The 23,217-nt window shown below is 51.4% G+C and overlaps 1 protein-coding gene across 8 annotated transcripts in view; it reads left to right on the forward strand.

Annotated features, from left to right (window-relative positions):
- PRRC2A (proline rich coiled-coil 2A) overlaps nucleotides 1–23,217 on the forward strand; it is a 2,343,739-nt gene that overhangs the window by 1,279,179 nt on the left and 1,041,343 nt on the right. For all 8 annotated transcript variants that reach the window (XM_069635075.1, XM_069635076.1, XM_069635077.1 and 5 more), the window contains exon 15: nucleotides 21,281–21,470. In XM_069635075.1, coding sequence (XP_069491176.1) covers nucleotides 21,281–21,470 — 190 coding nt within the window. The remainder of the gene's footprint in view (nucleotides 1–21,280; nucleotides 21,471–23,217) is intronic.

The following is a 23,217-nucleotide window of genomic DNA, read 5'->3' on the forward strand; positions in this document are numbered from 1 at the left end:
AGGTTGACAAATGTCTCACCTATCTGGCAGCCATAGGGGCCTACAGAAACTCTGAGGTCTTCTTTTCCAACCCAATAGTCAAAACACCTGGCGAGCTTGTCCATGCTTTACCCGCCCATCAAGAAGTCACACCCCGTGTAGGACCTCAATGTGGTGTTGAGTGCCTTGGCGCACAAACATTCGAGCCAATGGCGTCTGCGGACATCAGGCTGGTCACCATTAAGACAGTTTTGCTAGTGGGACTCACCTCTGCTCGCAGAGTCAACGAGATCCAGGCTCTTGTGGCCTCGGAACCCTAGATCACCTTTCCACAGGGATAAGGTTGTCCTGCGGACTCACCTGGTGTTCTTACCTAAGGTCCCCTCCCCTTTCCATCTAAACAAGGAAATAGTCTTACCTACTTTCTTCGCTGACCCAAAGAGCGAGGCTCAGAGTCTTGCACTGTCTAGATGTCAGATGCGCTCTGAAATTCTATCTGGACAGGATCAAGGGCTTCCGCAAGTCGGGCGCACATTGCCACCTTTTGGGGCTCCAGACCCGGTTATCAAGTGTCCAAGGCTGCCATTGCACGGTGGATGGTTGCATCCATCAAAGAGGCCTATGAGGGGCAGCACAAGCTGCTGCCAGCCAACCTGCACGCTCTTGTGGTCAGAGCCAAGGCCATGGCCATCGCATACCAGTGGCAGGTTCCGTGGCAAGTCATGAGCATTGTGGCCACCTGGGCCACACCTTCGACTTTTGTCACGACCCGTATAAAAAAAAAAACTCTGGCCACCCCATGGGCCTGGAGGGGCCTTGGTTCGGGTCTCAAACTCGGGCATCCTTGCTAAAACCCTCTTGGGGCCAGTCCTGGCACCATTGGCGCCAGGCTAATACTTCGTGAGGACTTTTGTTTTGGGACTATTTTATTTCCAGTGCCAGCCAACATGGAGGCACCCACATAGCTTGGTTGCCTTGGAACCAAGCTATGCGATATAGTGTTTTGGGTGTGGTAACCTGGACTGCTTTTTTGAAGCTATTTAAACCACACCCGACTTGAAGGACACGTTTCGCGTTACTTTGCAATCCTGCAACGTGACGCTCATCGTGTTCAGCTGTACCTGCGAACCTCGGAAGAACAGCATCTGAAAAACAAAAGGACATCCTTAATAGCAGCAGCTTACCTGTGATTCCATCGCTAGCTGCCCTCCGCTCCTGCAAACGCCATCCAAGGATCAGCGAGCCTCCCGGACTGATGGATCTGCAAAAAGGAGAGAAACAGGACATTAGACATTTTACAATCGTGCCGGAAGCTTACCTCACGAGTCGCCCATCGACCAGCATCGCCTTGGGACTTCTTGATCCGGGTGAGCACCGCAATCCACGGGAACGTAAAGACAACAGGTTAGCAAGGGCAAGGCATCATAGCGCTGCGCAAAGCGCCTACTTACTGCATCAAGGCGCTCTCGATGCACTATCACCTACCGGCGAGTCCCAACTCAGCCAACGTTCCACAACAAACATTTGCGCACCTTTGGAAAGAGAAAAGACATTATTTAAACCAAAGAAAGGCATACAAGTATAACAGTACTAAGACCTACCTGAAAGATTCAAAAGCGCCGGTATCAGTGAAGTAACTAGATCGCACTCGCCCACAAAGGACAACGCGCCACTGCCAAGAAGGCAGGACGGAGAGCATACCAAAACCCATAACAAGGTGAGGAAAGGTCTGGGGAGGGGTTGCGGGCATACAGGGTTTTGGGAGGCTCTTACGCCAGTTGCCCAGTCTTGAACATTGCCCACCTGTATTCCAGGCAGAACTTGTCTGCTGATCATACCTGGGAGCAGCTGAGAAGGATACCAGAGTCCCCACACCTGGGTGGCGTCCCCGTGGATACCAGGTGAGCGTAACAACTTTGTTAGTATTACTATTTGGATGCCGGCTGTAAGTCGCATGCGGCCTTCGGACAGGCGGTTCTAAGGAACTTGCTTGCTTAAGGAAGGTCTCCTCTCCACCCTGGGGGCTACATTCAGTTGTAATCGCCCATGCAGTATGGAGGAAAGGGGTCGGGACGTAAGAGTAATTATAAGTTACTCAGCGCTTAGTCCCCTTGCCTCTATACATCCCACCACCGCCCCCTCAAATAATACTGGTGTCATTAGGCAATGTTCAATATTGTTGATGCGTCAATGGGGACTGAGGTGTGGTGCCGTTGGGCGAAGTCAGGGTTGCGCATGCTCCCAGGGCTGCACCCCTGCGCGTCTCTAAATTTAAAGGGGATTAAGATTTTTCTGGTGAAAAGAGTTCCGTCTCCCATTCCTAGGAAGGAACGCCCATGCAGGACTAAGAGTACGTTATTTACTAAGCTGAGTAACTTATAATTTATTGAATATTGCACAATATTGTCACAGGGTTTGGAACTAAAGAAAACTCTGCCTCGATTATCTGGTTCAGAGGGCGAAGGTCCTGGATACATCTGCATGAATACCCTTTGATTTTTTTGATAGGGTACACAGCCGTGTTGCATGGAGAATCAGATGGTTCTCAAATGCCTTGTTTCATTAGGGCGGATATAGTTTCGAATATCCCCTCATTCGCTTCTCTGGACATCGGATATTGTTTTGCAAGTGGCAAAATAGCTCTTGGGTTAAGCTTAATTTCCACTGCTCCTACTCCTTTCAAAGGCCCACGTCATGTGGACTTGTGGCCCTTAAGATACTTGGTACTTTTTCCATTTCTTACTGAAAAAATGGTGGCTTCATTTTTACGAACACCATTCTCTGTGGTATCTCTATGCTCTCATATTTTATCCAATAAGTGAGACTTCTAAAGAATACTAATTAGTCATCTGAGTAGTCCTTTCTAAATAGGTCCTAGTCTGTCAATCTATATCCTTCATTGAGGGCTGTCATGGTTCTCCATCCCCTTCCTCCATATACCAGCTTGTTGGGGTGAGCCTCATAGTGGGGTTCATCGCGCCTGTTGCGCATATTATGGCATTTTTTGTGACTAATTGTGCATTTACTTCTGGGCAGCATGACTCTCGCAAGCAGAGCAATTATTTGCAACAATGAACCCATTCCTTGGGTTTTTCATCACGTTTCCATCGATATGCCATGAATACCCCATGTGTTTCTTACCTTTCAAGATGGCTGGATCTTTTTCCCTGGACTGTGCCTTCTCCTCTGATCTGGCCCTACTTCCCCTCCCATTGTTTGCCTTGGCCTAGATAGGCTAATCGCAGCAACTGGTAGGCGGGATCCGGCCATGACCACTAAGGCCCACAACAAAGACCCTGTCTACCCCTGTCAACCACGGTATGCCAGTCGCCTGTATGCCTGCACTAACCCCCCACCCCTCTGCTGCCCACTATATGTCTGTACCCTCCCCCCACCCCTCCACTGCCTCCCTGTATGTCTGTACCCTCCGACCCACCCCTCCACGAGCCCTCCGCCCCCACCTCCGCTGCCCCTTTGTATGTCTGTACCCTCCCCACCACTTCCCCTTTGAAGGTCTGTATCCCCCCCCCCCCTCCGCTGCGCCTGTGTATGTCTGCGCCAGTTGTCGGGCCACCCCCTCTACCCCCACCCCAGTGAGTGTCTGCAGCTTCCCGCCATAACTTGAGATTTGCTCCACGTTGATGCTAGTTGATTGGAAACCTATGTACTAGTATGCACTTGCCATTGTCCAATACGGGACTGGCCCCATGCTATTCTATGTTGACACTAACCATGCACCCATGTGTAGCTTGCCTCCTTTGTGTTCTGTGCCGGGCACCACATTTACCCATTGACCTGACCATGTTTTGCCGCCTTGCAACTTTTGGTTGGCACCTGTATATGCCCTTGATTTTGACCATGCAACTGTAGCTGCCGCCATGCAACATGTGGCTGTCACTATGCTCTTGCCTACCGATGCTGGACTCGCAACTTTATGTAGCTGCCGCCGTGTAAGATGTGGCTGGCACCATGTACTTGTCCACCAATCTATGTAACCACTGCTAAGCAGTTATTGGAATTGTATGAAGCAACATGTATGTATGTATGTATGCCTTCTAATGCTCTTATGTAACTAAGCCGCCTTAACAGAGCCACGATGCCCGAGGCCAGTTTGACGCTTTGCAAATTCAAATAAATTAATCTGTCCCATGAAGCATCGTCCTTCTCTTACCACTGCTGCTTGTAATTACAAAGGAATAACTTGTCCTTCCTAATACATAGGAATTTCTGACCTGAACAAAAATTCATCTGGCATCCTTATTTTACCTGACAATTTAAGTAACCATGATAATAGAACGGTCACTCCATACAAAAAAGACTTACTCATCTAGAGGGACTCCTTAAGGCTTTCTTTCCCGCAAAGGCTAATATAAATTCCTTCATATTATATAATGTATCTCTCGAGTTAAGAACACAATGCCTTTGTCAGTAAAAGCTTTATTCATGTTAAGTTTTGTCATTAAATCACGTCCTAGCATGTTCACTGGCGTCTATTTAGAGTAGAGCAATGGCATGGACATGTCTTGTTCCCCTATAGCAACTGTTAATTTGTCTGTTAATGGAACTAGCCTAGCCAACACAGAAAATCCGTGAGCATGCATGGTAATGCCTGACATTGGTTATTTTCTTTCACGGACACAGAAACAAGTTGCTCCAGTGTCTGCAAGAAATGAGAATGTCTTGCCTGCTGTGGTCACCTTGACCGTCTGGTGTTAAAGATGGTACTGCACACATCAGGTTGTCATGTGAGCTATCCTATTGTGGGTATAAAATCATCCCTGTGCCTGTGAAAGGATTTCCTCCCAACTGAGTCACATTCGCTAAAAAACCTGCTACTGTTTACTCCTACATCACGTCCCCTTTCCTCCATACTTGTGGGACATGCTGTCCTGCGAGACGGGACCGGATCACTTTTGTGAAAAGGCATCAAAAATGAAATATTTTCTCCTTCTCTTTTTACACCGGGTACCGCACACAGCCGTAACCCCGCCCTCCTGAGCTCCGCCCTGCGCATCGCCGTTCAGTCCTTTTCTCAGCACTGTTGGGGCTGGACGCACTTGCATCACCAGTTCCCGTTGTCATTCTTTCTTGCTCCGGTTCTGCGGTCGCTTAGTCCTCCGTCTATGCCGGAGCATCTGGTATTTGTGTCCTGTTCTTCATGCAAATGTTGCTTGGGGGGATCCCCATTCTCTCTGCTTGCAGTGTCTGGCTCCGGACCTTCGTGGGAATTCTTGTTTCTACTGCAACACCCTCTCCGTCCGGCACTCCGTCCTCTTCTTCGGTGGGAGGAAGTTTTTCAGCGCATTACTCCACCTCATTTTCATCTTCATCGGCGAAAAGAAAAGACGCCCGGTAAGTTCTCCAGCATGGGGCCTGGCATGGATTCACATGCTCATGAATATTCCCCGTCAGGCTGGGAATCCTCGGTAAAGAAAAAATCAGTTTGTTTCATTTCTGAACTGTCTTTCTCCTGACAACCAATCACTGGTCTCTGGGTCATACTGCCCCAGCCAATGACTGCCCTCTACCTAATCCCCTCCTCTGGCAGCCATCTTCAGATTTGTACTGCTTATTCGAGTGTTGGGAGTGCATACACTGCGTGTCGGACCACGCTAGCATGTCGGGTGAGAAGGACTCTGTGCCCCTTTTCAAAATTTGCCCCGGCTGTGGCACTGAATTTCTCAGACAAGGGACATTCCCTGTGCTTTTACTGCCTGCACTTGGACCCGACTCACATGGAGGATGACTGTGTGTCTTGTCAGGCTATGGTGCCCCGCATGCTGAACGATCGGCGCAGGCGGCTCAAGGAGTGGCTGCAGGCCAAGGCCCCTGCTCAAGGTGAGTCCCAGCAGCATGCCTCCCCTGCCCAGAAAAAAAGGTGAGCGGTCTTCTAATACCTTTTGAGGGTACCCCTCCCACGGGGGTTTAACAAAAGGCTAAGCACCACAAGCCAACTGCCACTGGGAGAGCCGTTGTGACAGCGAGTACAGCGTCTCCATCGTCGGTCACAAGCCAACGCTTAGGATCTTTGAAGAAGAGGAAGTCGACCATCTGGGCAAACTCTTGGAGAAGGCCCAGACGGGCCCTCTGGAGAAGGTCAAGGGGGAGCGGGGCTCAGACCCTCCCCCTAAATCCGCAGGCTCAACCAAAGGCGTGAAGGCCCAGGTAAATCTGTCAAAGGCCCAGCCTTCCATCAAATGAGTGGTGGTGTCCCTCATGAAAGCCACCGTGGCGGATCCACATGGCGTGGCCCAAAGGCGAGAGTATCCTTGCCTGCAAGGAGGCATTCCTCTTTTCAGCCCATCGGAAAGAGGCCGGAGGAGATGCCTATCATTTAGCCATAACCGTCTCCCTAGGTTGCAGAGAAGAGTTGGGGGGGGGGGGGGGCGCGGGGCGGCACGGTAGCCCTCCAGGACACGGATATCTCCTCACACAAGCAGTTTACCAAACTCCAGACCTCCCAGGAGGAACGATGCATTGAGAACAGGCCCTTCGTGAGGTTCCCGACAAGGGCGATGATGGTCACGACGAGCAGACAGACGAGCAACAGGGCGCGGAGGGCATGGAGGACCTATCTAGGTCACAACCGCCTTCTCTGTCACCACAACCACCTCGACATCCACCTGTAGATATCTCTGTGGACATTCTCACTGCCTTGCATATTCTATGCTCTGAGATCAGACGAGGATGCCTCTTGCACAGATGGCCCCTCCAGGGGGAACCGCCAGTCAAGAAAAGAGTTCACCCGCCGCCTCCTTGTCACCCCTCGCCACCCTCTTCTCCACCCCCCTCCTGAGGGATGAGACGAATCCTGACATGGCGATGATGGGCACGGGCAACTACATCGGATTGGGGGAATCTCCCATCTCCGCCTCTCAGGTCTTCACCACCCGACGAGATAGGCTTGTTCCACGCCATGATCTTGCAGGGCCTCGCAGCTATTCCAGGTTGTCTCTGAGGGGACGAAGAAAGAGGGTTCCCTATACCAGCACTACAAGGCGAAGAGGAAGACGGTACTTTTAATCCCGCTGTTGGATGACATTTAGGTCGAGGGGTTGTCCCTCATGAAGAACCCTGCCTCGGCCCCGGGAAAGAGGGACCGTTATGAGAAGAAATACAGGGTGCCGGACTGAGTGCTTGCAGTCCCATTCAGCTCTGGACTCTGTGGTTTTGGCAGCAGCCAAGGAGGAGTCTGGGCTCCTCCTCTTCGACGGCCTCCTCTACCCCGGACAGTGAGGGGGAAGAAGTTGGATGCCATGGGGCAAAGTTATCACGTCGGCAGTGACTACCATCAAGGCTGCCAACGCTCTCGGCATTTTGGAGCGTTAAGACCGGGAGCTTTGGTTCAAGATCGCTCCCCTCCTGGACTTCCTTCCCGAGGACAAGAGGGCAGAAGCTTTGGAGATCCTACAGGAAGGCGAGGTGACATCGGACCACGCCATTACGGTGGCCACGGATATCGCCGTCACAGGGTTCCGCCAGCTGGTCAACAGTGTTTGCCTTCATCAGCGAGGCTGGTTGAGGGCCACACATTTTCACCAGGATGTTCAGTCAAAGGTGTTAGACCTGCCCTTCGACGGGGACAACCTGTTTGGGAAGACCGTGGATGAGTCTCTTGAAGCCATCAAGGCACAAACAGACGGCTTGTGCCTTGGGCACACTTCAGCAAGGATTCAGTGGAGGAGCTTCATCCTACCGTCAGCCCTCCCGCTGTTCGACCCAGGAGACCTCCAGGGTACGTGGCAAATGTGGAGGAGGATGTTGCTTTCACCAAGGACCCCAAGGTGGCCCTTCGATGTCAAAACAGGGTTGTACCGGCTGTGGTGTCGATTTCCGGCCCCCACCCCGTGCACCCTGATGGGAGGTTGGCTGGTAACCTAAGTCAGCGTGTGGAAGACCATCTCCACCAACCGGTGAGTGCTAGACGCTCTAGCCAACACACACCCTGGAATTTGAACAAAAATGTCCCCGAATACCACCAGTGGCCCGGCAGGATAACCACGTCCCTCAGTTGCTGCTGGAGGTGCGGGCCATGCTAAGAAAGGGCACGATAGATATCATCCCAAGGAGGTTCTGGGGCTCTGGAGTATTCTCCAGTTACTTCCTCGTCAGAAAGAAGACCAGCGGATGGAGGCCCATGGAGAAGAAGGGGATTTCCTATCATCGCTGGACTTGGGAGGATGCTTACTTTCACATCCCCATCCACAAGGGACACTGCAAGTTTCTTCGCTTCGTGGTTCAAGGGCAACATTACCAGGTCAGGGCCCTTCTCTTCAGATTGAAGTCGGCGCCAAGGGTTTTCACCAAGTAACGGTACAGCTGCGTCTACGAGGGAATCCACGTATACTCTTATCTGGACGACTGGCTCATCTGGGCAAAAGCTCAAAGGACATCGCCGGCGACCACAAGGCGAGGACCGTCTGGCTCCTGACGGATCTGGGGTTCTCGGTGAACTATGCAAAGTCCTGCTTGACTCCATCGAAGGATGAGCTGTTGCCGGGGTCCCGACTCAACAGTGTTGTGCCTGGCGTCTACGTCGGGGGAAGAGGATAGTGACCATCTTGGTTAAGGTACAACGGCTGTTGGCCCTGAAGATAGCAAGGGTGAGGTCCATCAAGTCTCTGCTCGGCATGAAGTCATCATGCATATACCTCATTCGATTGTGCAGGCTGCGGATGCGTCCATTGCAAGAATTCCTCGACGCCCGTTGGATACAAATATCAGGAAGCTTCGAGGACAAGGTCACTCGAGAGTTTCTGTCAAGCGATACAGTGCTGGGGAGTTTGCGCACATCTGTCCGGAGGGGCAGATTTTCAGACCCCACCTTACCAGGAGACTGTTATGACGGACGCCTCCCTGGAAGGATGGGGGAGCGCTCACTGGAAGCCTTCACGCAAGAGGCCTGTGGCTGCTGGAGAAGGTGTTGCACATCAACTGCAATGTTTTGGGCCCTCGAGTCCTTCCTTCCGTCCCTCAAGGGCAAAGTGGTACGGGTCTTCACAGACAGCACCACCACAATGTTCTACATCTGGAAGTATGGGGGAAACGATCCCCGGTGCTGTCCAAAGAGGTGCAGGTCCTTTGGCACTGGGCCTTAGCCCAGGGGATGTTCCTCATCCCTTTTCATCTAGCAGGAGTGAAGAACACCATCGCCGACTCGCTCAGCTGGGAGCTGAGCTCTTGCCACTTGTGGGAACTTCAGCAGGACCAAGTGGATCACCTGTTCTGCAGATGGGGCGCTCTCCAGGTCGATCTGTTTGCGACCAAGTGCCGTAAGTTCACCAGCAGATTTCCCCAGCCGGGGAGCAATGGGCATACATTCTTTCCCCTGGGATGGGTTGTTTCTGTATGCATTCCCTCAGCTGCCGTTGCTTCTTCGAATAGTCAAATCAACTCAGACAGTCCCGGTGCAGGATGATCCTCGTCGCACCGGCGTGGCTGAGACAGATATGGTACCCAGACCTTCTGGACATGTCGGCGTCCCCTCCAGTCAAGCTTCCGGTGGGTGCAGATCTTCTCGCCAGAGAAGGAGGTGCGATTCTGCACCACGACCCAGGTTCACTGAACCTGAAGGCCTGGCTCCTGCTGCACTAGAGTTTGGGGGCTACGATCTACCAGCGGATTGTAAGGAGGTGCTCCCATCCCCTCACCCCTTAACTCCAGATAAACTAGGCCTCCGAGTCCATGGTGCTAGTGGCTGAGCATAGGGACAAGAAACATACACAGCAACATATTTGGGCCCTGGAGATGGCAGAGGCCCCACAACCACCCAAACCTTCTTGCACTGGTAAAGGCTTCAGCAGTCCCACCCCGGTGACTAGATAAAATAAAACCAGAAAACAAATCATAGTTTCAAGGCTTCACAGTCCACACTGAGAATAACCACAGTCCATTCCTACAGAAAGGATGTCATAGAATCATTGGCAATGGCAGAAAGTTGCTCATACTCAAAGATAGCAATCAACTTGGCAAGCCATTCTGTTTTGGAGGGCGCCAGTGAACTCTTCCACTTCTGAGCCAGAGCCAATCTCCCCGCCCTTAGCATGGCCCCCATTCCCCTCGAAAAAGGAACCCACCTCTTTATCAGGTAGGGGAGTGCCCAGAAGAAACTCAAGCGGATTCAGGGATGGACATACTCCCAGGATGCCCTTAATCCAACTGAGCACTTCTGTCCAGTAGACCAGTATAACTGGGCACTACCAGCACATGTGAAACCCTGTACCTTTATTGGAACACAGTCTGGGACACTTCTACAAACATCTTAGAAAGGGCAACCGGAGCACGATGCCAGGAGTGCAAAAACTTTAAGTTATGCTCCATTGCTGCTGTATAGAGCCCCCCAGAAAACACCGACCTAAACACTAATCGCCAAGTTCGGTCGTCTACAGACATGCCCAACCATTCCTCCCAAATGCGCTTAAACGACTGCCTACCCACCAGGCTAGAGGAAATGAGCACTTCATAAATTTTGGAGGGGGAACCCTTCCTGGACTTGGCCTCCACAAAAAGCTTCTCAACGGGAGTCAGTGGACGTGAAAAGTCCGCCACCCACTGTGCCTGGGTAAGAATTCCCTTCAGTCTCAAATCCTCAAAGACCGAGGGTGGTTTCCCCACAAATCCCTCCGCCACCCGGGGATATTCCAAGAACAGCCCTTTCCAACCCCTGATCAGACCAGTCCTGCGATTCTTGGAACCCTTTCGCGCCCAAATTAATCAGGGGACCCCACAAAGAAGACAGGGGGGAAGGCCAAGAGGAAAGCAGCTTATTATCTCTAGAGGGCTTCCAAACCGACCACAAGACAGCAAGAACCGGGTGTGTTCTAATGGGCTCTGGGATAGATTTCGGAGGAGCCCACAATAAGTCCCTGACCTTTCTTGGATGAACCTGAACATCCTCCACGTACGTCACGTCCAATAAGTCCGCAGGTTGTCCCTCAAATGCTCCAGCATAACTCGTAGCTGAGCTGCCTTAAAATACCCTCTAAAGTCCGGAAAACCGAAGCCCACAAAGGACTTGGGAAGGGTCAAAGTAGCTAAGCCAATTCTGAGTCTGTTCCCATTCCAAATAAAACGGAGGATGCGCGATTGCAAGACAGCAAAGAAGGAATCCGGCACCAAACACGGAAGGGACATGAAAAGATGGAGAAGTCTCGGAAGAACATTCATTTCAACCACCACCATACGCCCAAACCACGAAAGAGTCAAGGGGGCCCACCTTGAGAGATCGCTCTGAATTTTTGCTTGGAGCGGAGGGAAATTTAGCTCAAACACCTTATCTAGATCCTTGGGACTATCGATGCCCAGCTAACTAATAAACACACATTCCACACGCACCCCATATATTTCTTTTCTCCCCTCAATTTCGAAGTCTTGACCCCCCACTCCTCCCCCATGGGCATAATGCAGGACTTGGACAGATTCACTTTTAGCCCCGAAAAAGACCCAAACTCACGAATCAGACCCAGCAATCGCAGGAGAGCCACCCGAAGACCCGTCAGGTACACCAAAATATCATCTGCAAACAAAGAATTTAAATTTGTGGTCTCCACATTGTACCCCCGTAAGACCCTCGTCGGCCCTGACCGCAACAGCAAAAGGTTCCATCGCCAGTGCGTATAACAGAGGTGAGAGGGGACATCCCTGACATCCCTGGTGCGTGCCCCGAGAGCGAGAATCCCAATGACAGGCAGCCATTTACCAACACCCTAGCAGAGGGACCATTATAAAGCGCAGCCACCCACTTACTAAAATTGTCCCCAAACCCATTTTCCGTAACACCCTTCCCATGTAAAGTCATTCTACACGGTCGAAGGCTTTCTCCGAGTCTAACGACAAGAGATAAGCCTCCACACCATGTTTCGACGCCTCATGCATTAGCCCCAGAGTCTTCCTCACATCCGTTCCCTGTCGCCCGGAGACGAATCCGACTTGGTCACCATGCACCAAGGAGGGAAGGAACTTAGCCTATTCGCCAAGAGCTTCGCTAAAATCTTAACATCCACGTTAAGAAGGGAAATGGGCCTATACGATTGACACCTCGCTGGATCTTTCCCATCTTTTGGTAGCACTACAATGAGCGCTGACATCATGGAGGGGGGCAGAGAACCCGATTCCCAAGCAGAGTTAAACACCTTAGCCAGAAATGGGGCTACCACGGCGCGAAATGCCTTATAAAACCGGACAGTGAAACCATAGTCTCCCGGGGCTGTACCACTCTTCAAGGCGGAGATCGTATCTGCCACCTCTTGGGGGGGGGGGGGGAGAGATCGGGAGCTCCAACACACCGACACCCTCATCCGAGAGTCGAGGAATATTCAGTAAATCTAAAAAAGAGTCCACATCAGCCCCGTCCCGTGAATATTCCGACGAGTAAAGACCCTCGTAATATCGCCAAATTCTGCTGCTATATCGTCTTGCAGAACTCCCTTCCCTTCCTGATCCACAATACGATTCACCCTCCTACTGTTTCAAAGCTCCCTTAAGCGCCACGCCAGGATCTCCATATACCTCTGTTTCAAAAATGCCAACTTCCGTTCAGTTTGTCCTACAAGCAGGGCAGATAATTCAGCTTTAAGCTTCTGAAGTTCTTCCCATTTTCCCAGGGCCATCTGGGACTTCAGCTTTCCTCCAGGCTGAATGGCAGCTATTTGCTCCCTCAATTTAAACTCCTCCCTGCACCGCTCTTTCTTTCTCAGTGCACCCATCTGAGTATGCCCCTAACCATAGCTTTAAATGCATCCCACACATTTAGGACATCCACCTCCCCTGTCTCATTAAGAAGGAAGTATTCATTAATTGAACCCAAAAGAGACTCCTCAAGCCCCTTATCCAAAAGCAACAAATCGTTACATATCCACCGGGCCCCAGTCGGATTCTGCAGGGGAACCCCTAACAAGACCCAAACAAGGTCATGGTCAGACCATGGAACAACCTCCACACCAAAATTCGAGACACCATCCTGAAGCGTTGAAGCCACTAGGACGAGATCTATCCGAGGAAACGCCCTATGCACCGCAGAGTAGAAAGTGAAGAGAGGATTGCGGTTCCCTTCAGCGGAATGCAAGTCCACCAAATGAGTCCGCCATTATCCTCTGAAACCGCTGGTCGGGGCAGGGGGAGAGGGACTTCCTGTCCTTGTCCAGCCATAGGACCATGTTAAAGTCCCCACCCACTATCAGTGCACCCTCCGCAAAACCCTGAATGGACTCCCCCACCCCTTCCCAAAAACAATCCTGCGCCTCATTTGGGGCATAGACCCCTACCAGAGTAATCATCCTACCTTTCACTGTCCCCTTATCCATAATGTAACGCCCTTCCGGATCAGACCTATGGGCTTTTGGGATAAAGAGCCTTGGGGGAAACCAACACCACTCCCCGCTTCTTCGACACATACGAGGAATGGAACATATATTGGATAGCTTTAGCTCGATAGGGTTGCTCCTTCCCCCTGACCCAGTGAGACTCCTGCACAAAAAGGAAGTGCAAATGAAGCCTAGTAAGTTCCCTCGTCACCAGGGACCTTTTCGTAGGAGAATTCAATCCCCTCACATTCAGGGACCCCGCCATCAACTGCTGCATGGAATCAGCCATTGAATAGATCCAAAGAAACTGTCTCGCCCGCTGCCAAACCACACCCGAGTACCCGCACCTCCAGCTCACATGCACCAAAGGAGACTAAACAAGGGCCTATATATCCCCTACTTCTCAGAGACCCCAAAACCCACCCCCAAAACTAAGAAAACAGCAACTGAACCCCTCATCACCCACCCGAGACCACCCCAACACCCCCAACTCCCTCTTACCCCTACCCACCCCGAGTGCCTGGATAGACTGCGACATCTCCGCGCCGTGCTACCAGGCCACCAGTGATCACCTCCCCCTGGGCGCATCCCACACCATACAAACCAAGAACATTTTGAGCCCCCCATCCCCAGTCAAAAACAAGCTCCCAACACCACCACCTGTATGTGCCACCCCCCTGTTCCCAAGACCCCATCATGGACCTGAGACAAAACAAAGAGCCGGACACCCTGGAAACAGCCCAAATCAAACAGGGCAGAACAAATGACCCTATAAAACCCAACAGCAACCAGCACACCTATCCCCACCAATAACATCAAGGCGCCGGCTGCTTCGGCGACGGGGGTGCTACATTTCTGAATTTCCTATGCCCCCTTACACGTCGCCAGCCTACAAATTCCAATGGGTCAGGGCTGTCTCTATCTGGCCTCTTCTCCCCTTGCGCCTCATCTTTAGAAGGGGGGTCTCCCAAAAGTTCACGAGAGACTCGATGAATGTCAGTTTCTGAGGAAAGAGAGTATTTGTAGCCATCTAGTTCAAAGGCAAGGGAGAACGGGTGGACCCACCTATATCGCACTCCCTTGGACTGCAACCACCTCGTTAAGGGTCCGCAAAGGTGCCGTCGGGCAAGGGTGAGCGCTGAAAGGTCTTGAAAAATCTTAATTTGCGCACCTTTCCAGTCAATGGGACCCTTCTTGCGAGCTAAATCCAGGATCTTGGCTTTTTCAGCAAAGTAGTGAAACTTCACAAGAACTGTATGCGGCTCACCTATCCTCCCGCCCTGTGGGCCCTATCAATCGTGGGTTCACTATTGTTTTCACCACCAAAAAGGCTACTTATAATCGCCTTAACCCCTTTCACAATGTCCACTTGAGACTCCCCCCGCCAATTCTGGCATACCAAAAAACCTTAGATTAGAGCGTTGCTCCCTATTTTTCAAGTCGTCCAACTTGAGGACGACTTTCTCCTTCCATTTCTCAAGATCAGCCAACCTCATGTCAAATTGCATCTCAAAGAGGTCCGCCAAGGTTTGGTTGGCCTCAAGGGCCTGGACACGGTCCTCTACGGCGTCCACCTTCTTGTCAAGTGAATCCAGGCGTTTATTGACATCCGCTCTAAAGACTCGTATCTCCTCAAGCAGGGCTGTCATGCTGCGGCTCACAGACAGAGCCTCAGAGGCTTCCACTTGAAGCCCAGCCTGCATAGTGGCCTCCTCAGCTCCCACTCTACGATATTTTTGTAGGGCCTGCGCCCAGTCCATTCAAATGGGACCACGAGTACACCCCAGACAAGCTAGCAAGAGACCTCCCGGGAAATGACGCTCAGGCCCTCAACTTTGTCCGGGGGGCCTCTCTCCACCAGGATACAACTCAACGTACAGCCCGCAAGCAGATTGCCGCCTCGGCCACGTCGACCACCCCTACTATGACTTTAGAAGAAAGGGGAAAAACCTGTCACACCACCTTCATCCTTCTCGGCTGAGCTGAAGCAGAAATGTATATGCACTGACCTAGATCCACAGCAAAAACAGTACCATGCACAGAGTGTCTCTGGGGGCGCCGCAGCACACAAGGAATTCAGGCGCCGTCTGCTTGCTAATAAGGAAGAGTGTTTTTCAGGACTACTGCCGGCATAATGACAGGCTATATAAGTATCTTTGAAGTCACTGTCCTTCAGGTCTCCTGGCAGCCTACCGACAGATTGATGGACTGCAGCCCAAAGCCAGCCAGAAAGAGGGTAGGCAGCACAGCCCTAGGAGACAGGCTCTCAAAACGTGATCCCGGGTCCAGCAGCCGTCTAGCTCAGAATAGGGGGGTGGGGGGACAGCGCACCCACCACAACTCCTCCCCGGGCCCCTTACACCGGCCCCACTCACCGCCAGATCCCGGGTCGCGCCAAGTCTCTAGGCTGCTCCCTCCGCCCCACCAGGTCACCACCATGGTACCCTCGGGCCACTCTCAGGCACCTTCGAGGGAGGACTCCCCGCCCCGCTGGGCTTTCACTCTAGGGGGGCACACCGGACCAGGATTCACACCCGAGCCCGGCGGTCCACCCGAGGGGCCACTGCTCTCACTTCCTGAGAGGGCGGGGGAGAAAGCCACCGCCCGAGTCCAACAGCAGCTCCGGCTGCAGCCGCGCGGCGATCGCCTGCCTCCCCGCCGCGCTCAGCAAGCAGATCCCTTGAACACCGGAGAATGTCTCGGGGAGGGCGGGAGGGCACCCACCAACCTCAACAGCTCTGCTCTGTTCCCGCAGTCCGGACCCAGGAGCGTACGTCCCAGGTTGCACCTCCCCCACTGCAGGGCCGAATCTTCCCGCCAAGGGCAACAATGGGGCAGCCAACTCCGCACTCCCAGGGCTGTGGAACTCCGTAGCGCTCCCCACAGACTCCCTCCTCGCTCCGCTTCCCTGCCAGGGGGTTTAAAACGGATTCCGGCAGGGCTGGGGGTACTCAATTCCCACAATTTCAGCGCCCCAGGACGGAGACCGGCCGAGAGACGTTAACTCATCTCGGCGCCCCCTGGTGGCTCCGGGCTGAATATTTTGAGGACCAGAATCAGCTTGTGCAACTGGCTCAAGGCCTCCAGGATGTCTGCGGTCTGGACACTTCCCCAGGCCTCGAATTTCAGCAATCCCCGCCCTATTTTCATAATACTTCTAAAATCGGGGCTTTGGTAGAAAGGGTTATTGACACACTGGGATTGCATTCATCAGTGGTGCCTGTACAAGGTTATGAACTTATCATTTTAGATGAAGGCCTCAACACCACAATGTAATATGCCTTCAAACCCTGCCATTGCCGATCCTTTAGCAATTATGTTGCATAACACCTGTTCCATTCCTCCCGTCAGCTCCACCATTTTCAGGCAATACAGGCCGGCTAGAGGAGACGGTTCATACCTCTCCTATCACCCTTTCCCGGAGGGGCTTGTTATGCAAGCTGCTACAGTCTTCTTTTAGACATGCATTTTCTACGTCCACTCTGCCTCCCGACAGGGAAGCTAAAAAAGTAGATGCCTTAGCAAAGAAAGCATTCACTTCAGCCCCAAGGGTCTTCACCAAGCTCATAGCACTAATTCCGGCTCACTTAAGGAGATCAGAGGTCCACAGATTTCCTTATCTGGACTGGCTCATCCGAGTGAAGTCTGCAGTGAGAGGTGTTGTCCCATTGAACAAGCTGGGCTTCTCCCTAATTTTAAAGATATCCCACATGATACCGTTCCAGCAGCTCCAGTTCATTGGAGCAGTCCTAGATAGCCTGGTGGGGAAGGCCTTCAACCCCACCGACCCCCAACGAGAGTAATTAGCTTGACACAAATGGTTGACTTTTTCCAGAACCATGCCCCTCTACCAGCGGCTTCCTTCCTCCGTCTCCTAGGCCTCATGGCCTCCTGCATTTTTCTAATGCCAGAGGCCAGGTAGTGCATGAGATCCCTGCAATGGCTACTTAGTAATCAGTGGTCTCAGTACCTCAGTTATCTCTGGGATCTCCTCAGGGTGTCGGCATCAGTGGTCAACGATCCGTGTCCTGGTGGGAGGACTGCAACAGTCTCTCGTCAGGGGAACCCTTCTGGCCTCCTTGACCTCATACCAGAGTGGTCACAGATGCGTCTCTAAAGGGTTGGAGAGATCACAGTGAGGATTTGCAGGTGAGCGGCCTCTGATCAGTGATGGACGCCAGGTGGCACATCAACAGGCTGGCAATGGAGTCCAACAGGAAATGCAGTCAGTTTTGCTTGAAGGAATTCCTAGCGAACAGTGCACTGGGGGGAGGCGTTTCTGGTGGATTGGACCGTCCCTGGTGGATTGGACCGTCCCTCTCTTTTACGAATTCCCTCAGATTCCCGTCAATCCGTGGGTTCTCTGGAGGTTTAGGTTTTGAGCGACCATGACCTTTATGTGCCCCGACTGGGCGAGGAAAACGTGGTACTCCGACCTCTTGGATCCGTCCACCCCACCAGTTACCTCTGCGTCCAGATCGCCTAACCCAGTACGAAGGTCAGATACTCCATCCGACCCTGGAATCCCTCACCCTACATGCGTGGCTCTTGAGAGGATGAGATATGACTGGGACCGCTCTGAAGAAGTACTTGATGATGTGTTGCTGGCTGCATGCAGATTGAGAGGATTTCAGGTGTGGCGCAGTGAAGGAGAGATTGACCCCATCTCTTGACCCACCACTAGAGTGATGGAGTTCCTTCTGTCACGGCCTCTGCCTTCAGGTCACCATAGTGAAAGGATATTTGGCGGCCTTGTCTGTGTTTAAAAGATCCCTGAATCAAGGTTTGTTTTTTACAATCCTGTTAATGGCACAATTCCTGAAAGGCCTTGTAAATAAGTTTCCGCCAACTCCCTTTGTTCAGGATTGGGTCCTTAATGCGATTCTGACATTTCTGATGGCGGCTCCCTTTGAGCCTATGAACTCTTGTCGCTTAAGGCTTCTCTCTTTGAAGCCAGCCTTCTTGGTGGCTATTAAATCCGCTAGGCGGGTGAGTGAACTGCAGGCATCATGCTGTAAGCCACCCTTCCTGCATTTTTTTTTCTAACAGAAATGTTCACTCCGTGTAAGGCCTGGTTTACTACCCAAGGTTGTTTCAGAATTTCACCTGTCACATTGCATCAACCTTCCGGTCTTCTACCCTCCTCTGCACCCTTCTAAGCATGAGGAACGGTTACATCACCTAGTCCCGAAGAGGGCGTTGAATTATATTGCCAGGACAGCTGATTTCAGGAGAGTTGACCAGCTCTTCGTGGCCTTTTCCTTATCCCGTAAGGGCCTGCCCATAACCAAGCATACTTCATCCCAATGGATTATTTTCTGCATAGATGAATGCTACTAGTACACTGGGAAGGAATTACCAGCAGGCATCGGGGGCCCATTCAACAATGGGTGTCTCGGCATCAACAGCATTGCAGAGGGGAGTACCTGTCTGGGAGATGTCACGCTGCTAGAGGTCTATAGATGCTTCTTTTTTTAAGGGCTCATTAGCCCGTTTATCGGTTTTCCTGTGCAGCATGTGGTGCTCAGGGGCGGAAAAGGGAGGAACTGAGGTTGGGGCGTGTTATTCATACAACGCCACGTTTGGAGCTGCCGACCAAGACAGATCGACGGATGGGTCAAGTTCCACTATGCCCCCCCTGTCAAATTTTCCAAAGCACCGGAGCTGGAGGTAAGATCTATCAGATGAGGAATCTACTGGAGAAGAATCCATAGAAGGAACATTACGGTAAGTCATTTCTCCTTCTAGTAGGCTTGGCCCTGAGGAATCCTTAATTCTCCAATATGGAACGTTAGCGTGTACCCTTTCCGTCTCTTGAGCCAGTGAATTCAAGGTATCCTTATCTTGCTTCCTTTTTATAATCCCCAAAAATCCAGTTACTCTTTATATCTTTCATTTACAACATAAAATAATTACAATCCCTCCCCCTTAAGTTTTTACCTGCTCCGATGGTCTACTCAGCTAGAGTTCCCCAACATAGACTATCCAACAATTGACCAGTTCGATTTTCGTCCGCGGCACACTTGCTGGGACCAAACGGGAATTTCCTCAAAGGGGGGAACCTGTTGGCCATGTGTTGATCACGTGAATCTCTTGCCCACCGCAGGAAACTTTGCCCTCATCTGGCTTGTGGCTGGAGATGTCAAGCGTCTGGGAATCGAGGCCTGGGTAAAATATCTGACCAAATAACCGGACAGATTCAAAGGAGATGGTAAACTACTTCTTCTTAAAAAAGTAAAGCAGGGCGAATAAACACTCAGCAAATCGACTTATGCAGGATCACAATGTCTTTTCGATGATTCTGTTTATATAATGCTTGATGTGTCATCTATGACTTCATCCTACGTGGCAAACCGCAAAACCTATCGAGGTGTGGGATTGGATTAGGGGAACAGGTCTACATATCGATTGCGTAAATATAATTTTCTCATTGGCGGCCCCATAACTGTAGGACAGGCCCTCAGCTACTTCCATACACGTGGTATAATATACTCGTCATAGCAGAAAATGTGGCAGCAGAGTAATACTTTGCAACAATGTATGTAAAAGTGCATGGCAGGCTTTTCTGATTGGTTGGCATCCCAAATACAACCTTGTCCATTAAGTTCGCTAGAAGCACATACATAGAAATTAAACCCAGGGGCTTGAAGAAACAGTTCACCCCTTGTTTTCCCAATTGGTTTCCCCTCTCTCATCGTTAGGCCGTATGCCTGTGCCTTCTGTTTGAAGGCTGACCTTGCCACTCTGTATTGTCTCTGGACATTCGAGGGAGTGTAGGTGCACCATTATCTTAGCCCCAGACTTAAGGAATAGCCCTTGTTTGAGAGCTCCCCATCGCATGTTACAAGACCATGAATTTGGCCATTTCAACAGGGTAATAAACACCATTTGATTGAAATGTGCTGGGTGCAGCTGCTCCTCTTGGCCATGAGAGCCTTGCTCACTCCATCCCATATAAACTGTGTGCACTTTTAATTGTCCAATACTTGGCATCCGTAAATGTTCTTGTTCTTCCTAATCTTTGGGAAATTAATCTTCACACATTGTCTGCTCGCTAGACTCCCTTTGTGCTTTTCCACCATCTCTCGAAATAGCATCCTTGATTCCAAGCCAAAGTACTCTGTTTTGCAAGGGAAAACTTCATCTTTTGACTTCAAGATCATGGGCTCTTATTTTGAGGTAGCTGGGTTGATTGACATAATCTTTCGTCCATTTTCTTCTAATGGTCGTCCTAAAAGTTGAATATATACCTCTCATAAGCAAGCTTATATGTATTCTTTCTACCTTGTGTTTCAGTGTATTTACAGTTATTGACCAGTGAGTCACTTCTTTCTTCGGTGTTTCATGATTACTGTATCTTGGAGTACACGTTTCTCTTGGTGCTTCAGTTACATTGTCATTACGTATTTTCATATTGTTTCAGCATAGGCTCTTATACCTTCTTCATAACATTCTTTTGCTGTCGTCAGACTTTAGTCTAATGCTCATCCGTTCTGTTCATGGCTGCATTTCCACAGCTCAGCAAAGTACATCCTCCTTGGTAAATTTACTCCACTATGTCAGCTTGCGGGTGCACTCTGAATGGTTGTTTGAGTGCATATCGTGTCTCATATCAATGCGGTCCAGCAATATTGCAAGGATTCAGGCATGGGTTACCCCTCATGGCTCTTCCCAATATGATTGTGGCAAGGGGCCGGGGGAATAAGGAGAAGATGGGTACCTCCTCCCCTACACATGTATGTTTGGGATTCATCTGTAGATTTGAAGCGTATCAACTGTATGATTGATGGTACTGGCTAACCACAGTTAAGTATGTTGCTACTTTTGCTATTTCTCGCCTTTTACCTGTTACTATACTGGCCCAGTGCATTGCATCCCTTTTGCCTTACCCTTAGTTTATTGAATGTTCAGCTTGTCAAATGTGTGCCACAATATTACCTGATGCGAGACCACTGAAGAAATCCACAGGTGAATCATAAACTTTATTTTACTTTACACAGGTCTAATGCCCCGCGAGCGGTCAGATAGCGGTGGATCGGAGCAGTTTGAGCGGCACCCTTCAATGATGGAGAGGGGCACCCCGCCCATGGATCCCAAATTAGCTTGGGCCGGTGACGTGTTTGCTCCGGAAGCCAGGCCCCTGATGTCACCCTTGCGCCAGCAGCAGGACGAGGAAGAGAAAGGCATAAGGTGAGGATTTGATATTGAGTATTTTTTTCATAGAATTATCTAGGCATGAATCTTCACCAGATTTGCATGCTTTGTAGACTATTGCCTTTTGTCCAGCTAAGAATTTACATTCTTGTTTTGTAAAATCTTTATTTTCTTTTGCAAAAAAAAGAACATAAAATATATTCGAGGGGATTGGGGTCCTCCCACGTATTCCATATCTATGACAGTAATCACCACAGCTGTGCTGCTTCGGAAAATCTTTCGGCGTCTGTGTCCTGCGTCGATGACGTAGATACGCCGCCCTCGAGGACCTCCTCCGACGGCCGACATCACTGGATGTTATAAGTAGGACGCACAACGCCCGTAGCCTCAGTTCCGTTTTTTCCGCGAACGTGTTCGCTTCGGAGATCTAAGCGCACCTTGACTCTTTGGAGTTTGTTCTTTCTCGGTTCTTCGAACCTGTTCGTAGTGTGAAGTGTATTCTTCGTGAAGATGTCTACCTAGTCTTCCACCCCGCGTCCAGGCTTTAAGAAGTGCGGGGACTGTGGGTTCAAGATGTCGGTGATGGACTTGCACGACGCCTGCCTCTGGTGCCTCGGGGAGGCCTATGACACGGGTGACTGTGTCGACTGCCAGTCGCTCACGTCCAAAGCCTTGCGGGAGCGCAAGAAGTTGTCGGTAGGTAAGGTGTCCAAGCCACGGAAGTTGAGGTCTGCGGGGCTTTTCGACGGACGATTCGAGAGGCGACTCTCCGCATCGTCGTCAGAAGTCCAGTGGGTCTCGGTCCTGGAGTTAGTTCCGCCACTCCTCTGCCTCTTTGAGGCACTCCCGGAAGTACCATCATCGGTCGCCTTCCCCGTCCTCCTCCGAGGACTCCGCCCGTCGGCGGGTCGCTTATCCCACTAAGCATGCGACGCCGGAGGAAATGGGCTTCCTTCGGGAAGCAAATGTTGGTGATTCTCGAATCGCAGGGCACTGTTCCGTCCGCCCCTCCGAGTCAGGTCGGTCGTGATCGGTTGAGAGACGCCGCTTGCACGCCTTCGGGCTCGGGTGGTCGGCACGATTCACGGGAGAGGTCCCGCTCGGACAAGGGGAATCATTCTTGTCATTCCCGTTCCAGGTCCCGGTCCTCGACGCGCTCGAGACCGTGTGCACCTGTGGTGTCTTCGAGGAAGACGTCGACGCCAGTGGCACCAAGGTCGTCGAAGGACTCTTTCGAGGCCCCGCCTCCGAAGAAGTTATTGACTCAATCAGCGCCCAGGCTGTCGAGGGACACACTCGGGGCTCCGGCCTCGAGGCCTGTGTCGACGCCATCGATGCTGTCGGCGCCATGTTCGACGTTGACGCCGATTCACTCGACTTCTTTCGAGGCTGTTTCGACAGGGGTACCCCGGTGCTCGGTGGAACCCCCTAGAAAGGCTCTGGCCAAGGTCAAGCATGGCTTTGCTCCACATTCTGTGCCTTCTTACCGCCATCTTGAGTTTATTTCAGAGGTGGATGAGGGCTCTGATGATGGCATGGTTCCTGATACGGTGCCAGACGAGATTCTCTCAGGCCATAGCCAAATTGAGGACCTGCGGCAGTCCCTGCACGATGCCAGTGGGCTGGACACCTCTCCGGAGGTGGAGTTTTGTAGGCCTGAGCATGACACTCATGCCGAATCCTCGTACCGGCGCCTTATGTCTAGGGTTACCGAGTACCTTGGATGGTCTGCTTCCCCAGGGGATTTTCTTCAGGATGACCTTACGTATATCCTTGACCAAGG

Source organism: Ambystoma mexicanum, chromosome 13 (genome assembly GCF_040938575.1).
Source record: "Ambystoma mexicanum isolate Mex_15411 chromosome 13, UKY_AmexF1_1, whole genome shotgun sequence".
Taxonomy (NCBI): domain Eukaryota; kingdom Metazoa; phylum Chordata; class Amphibia; order Caudata; family Ambystomatidae; genus Ambystoma; species Ambystoma mexicanum.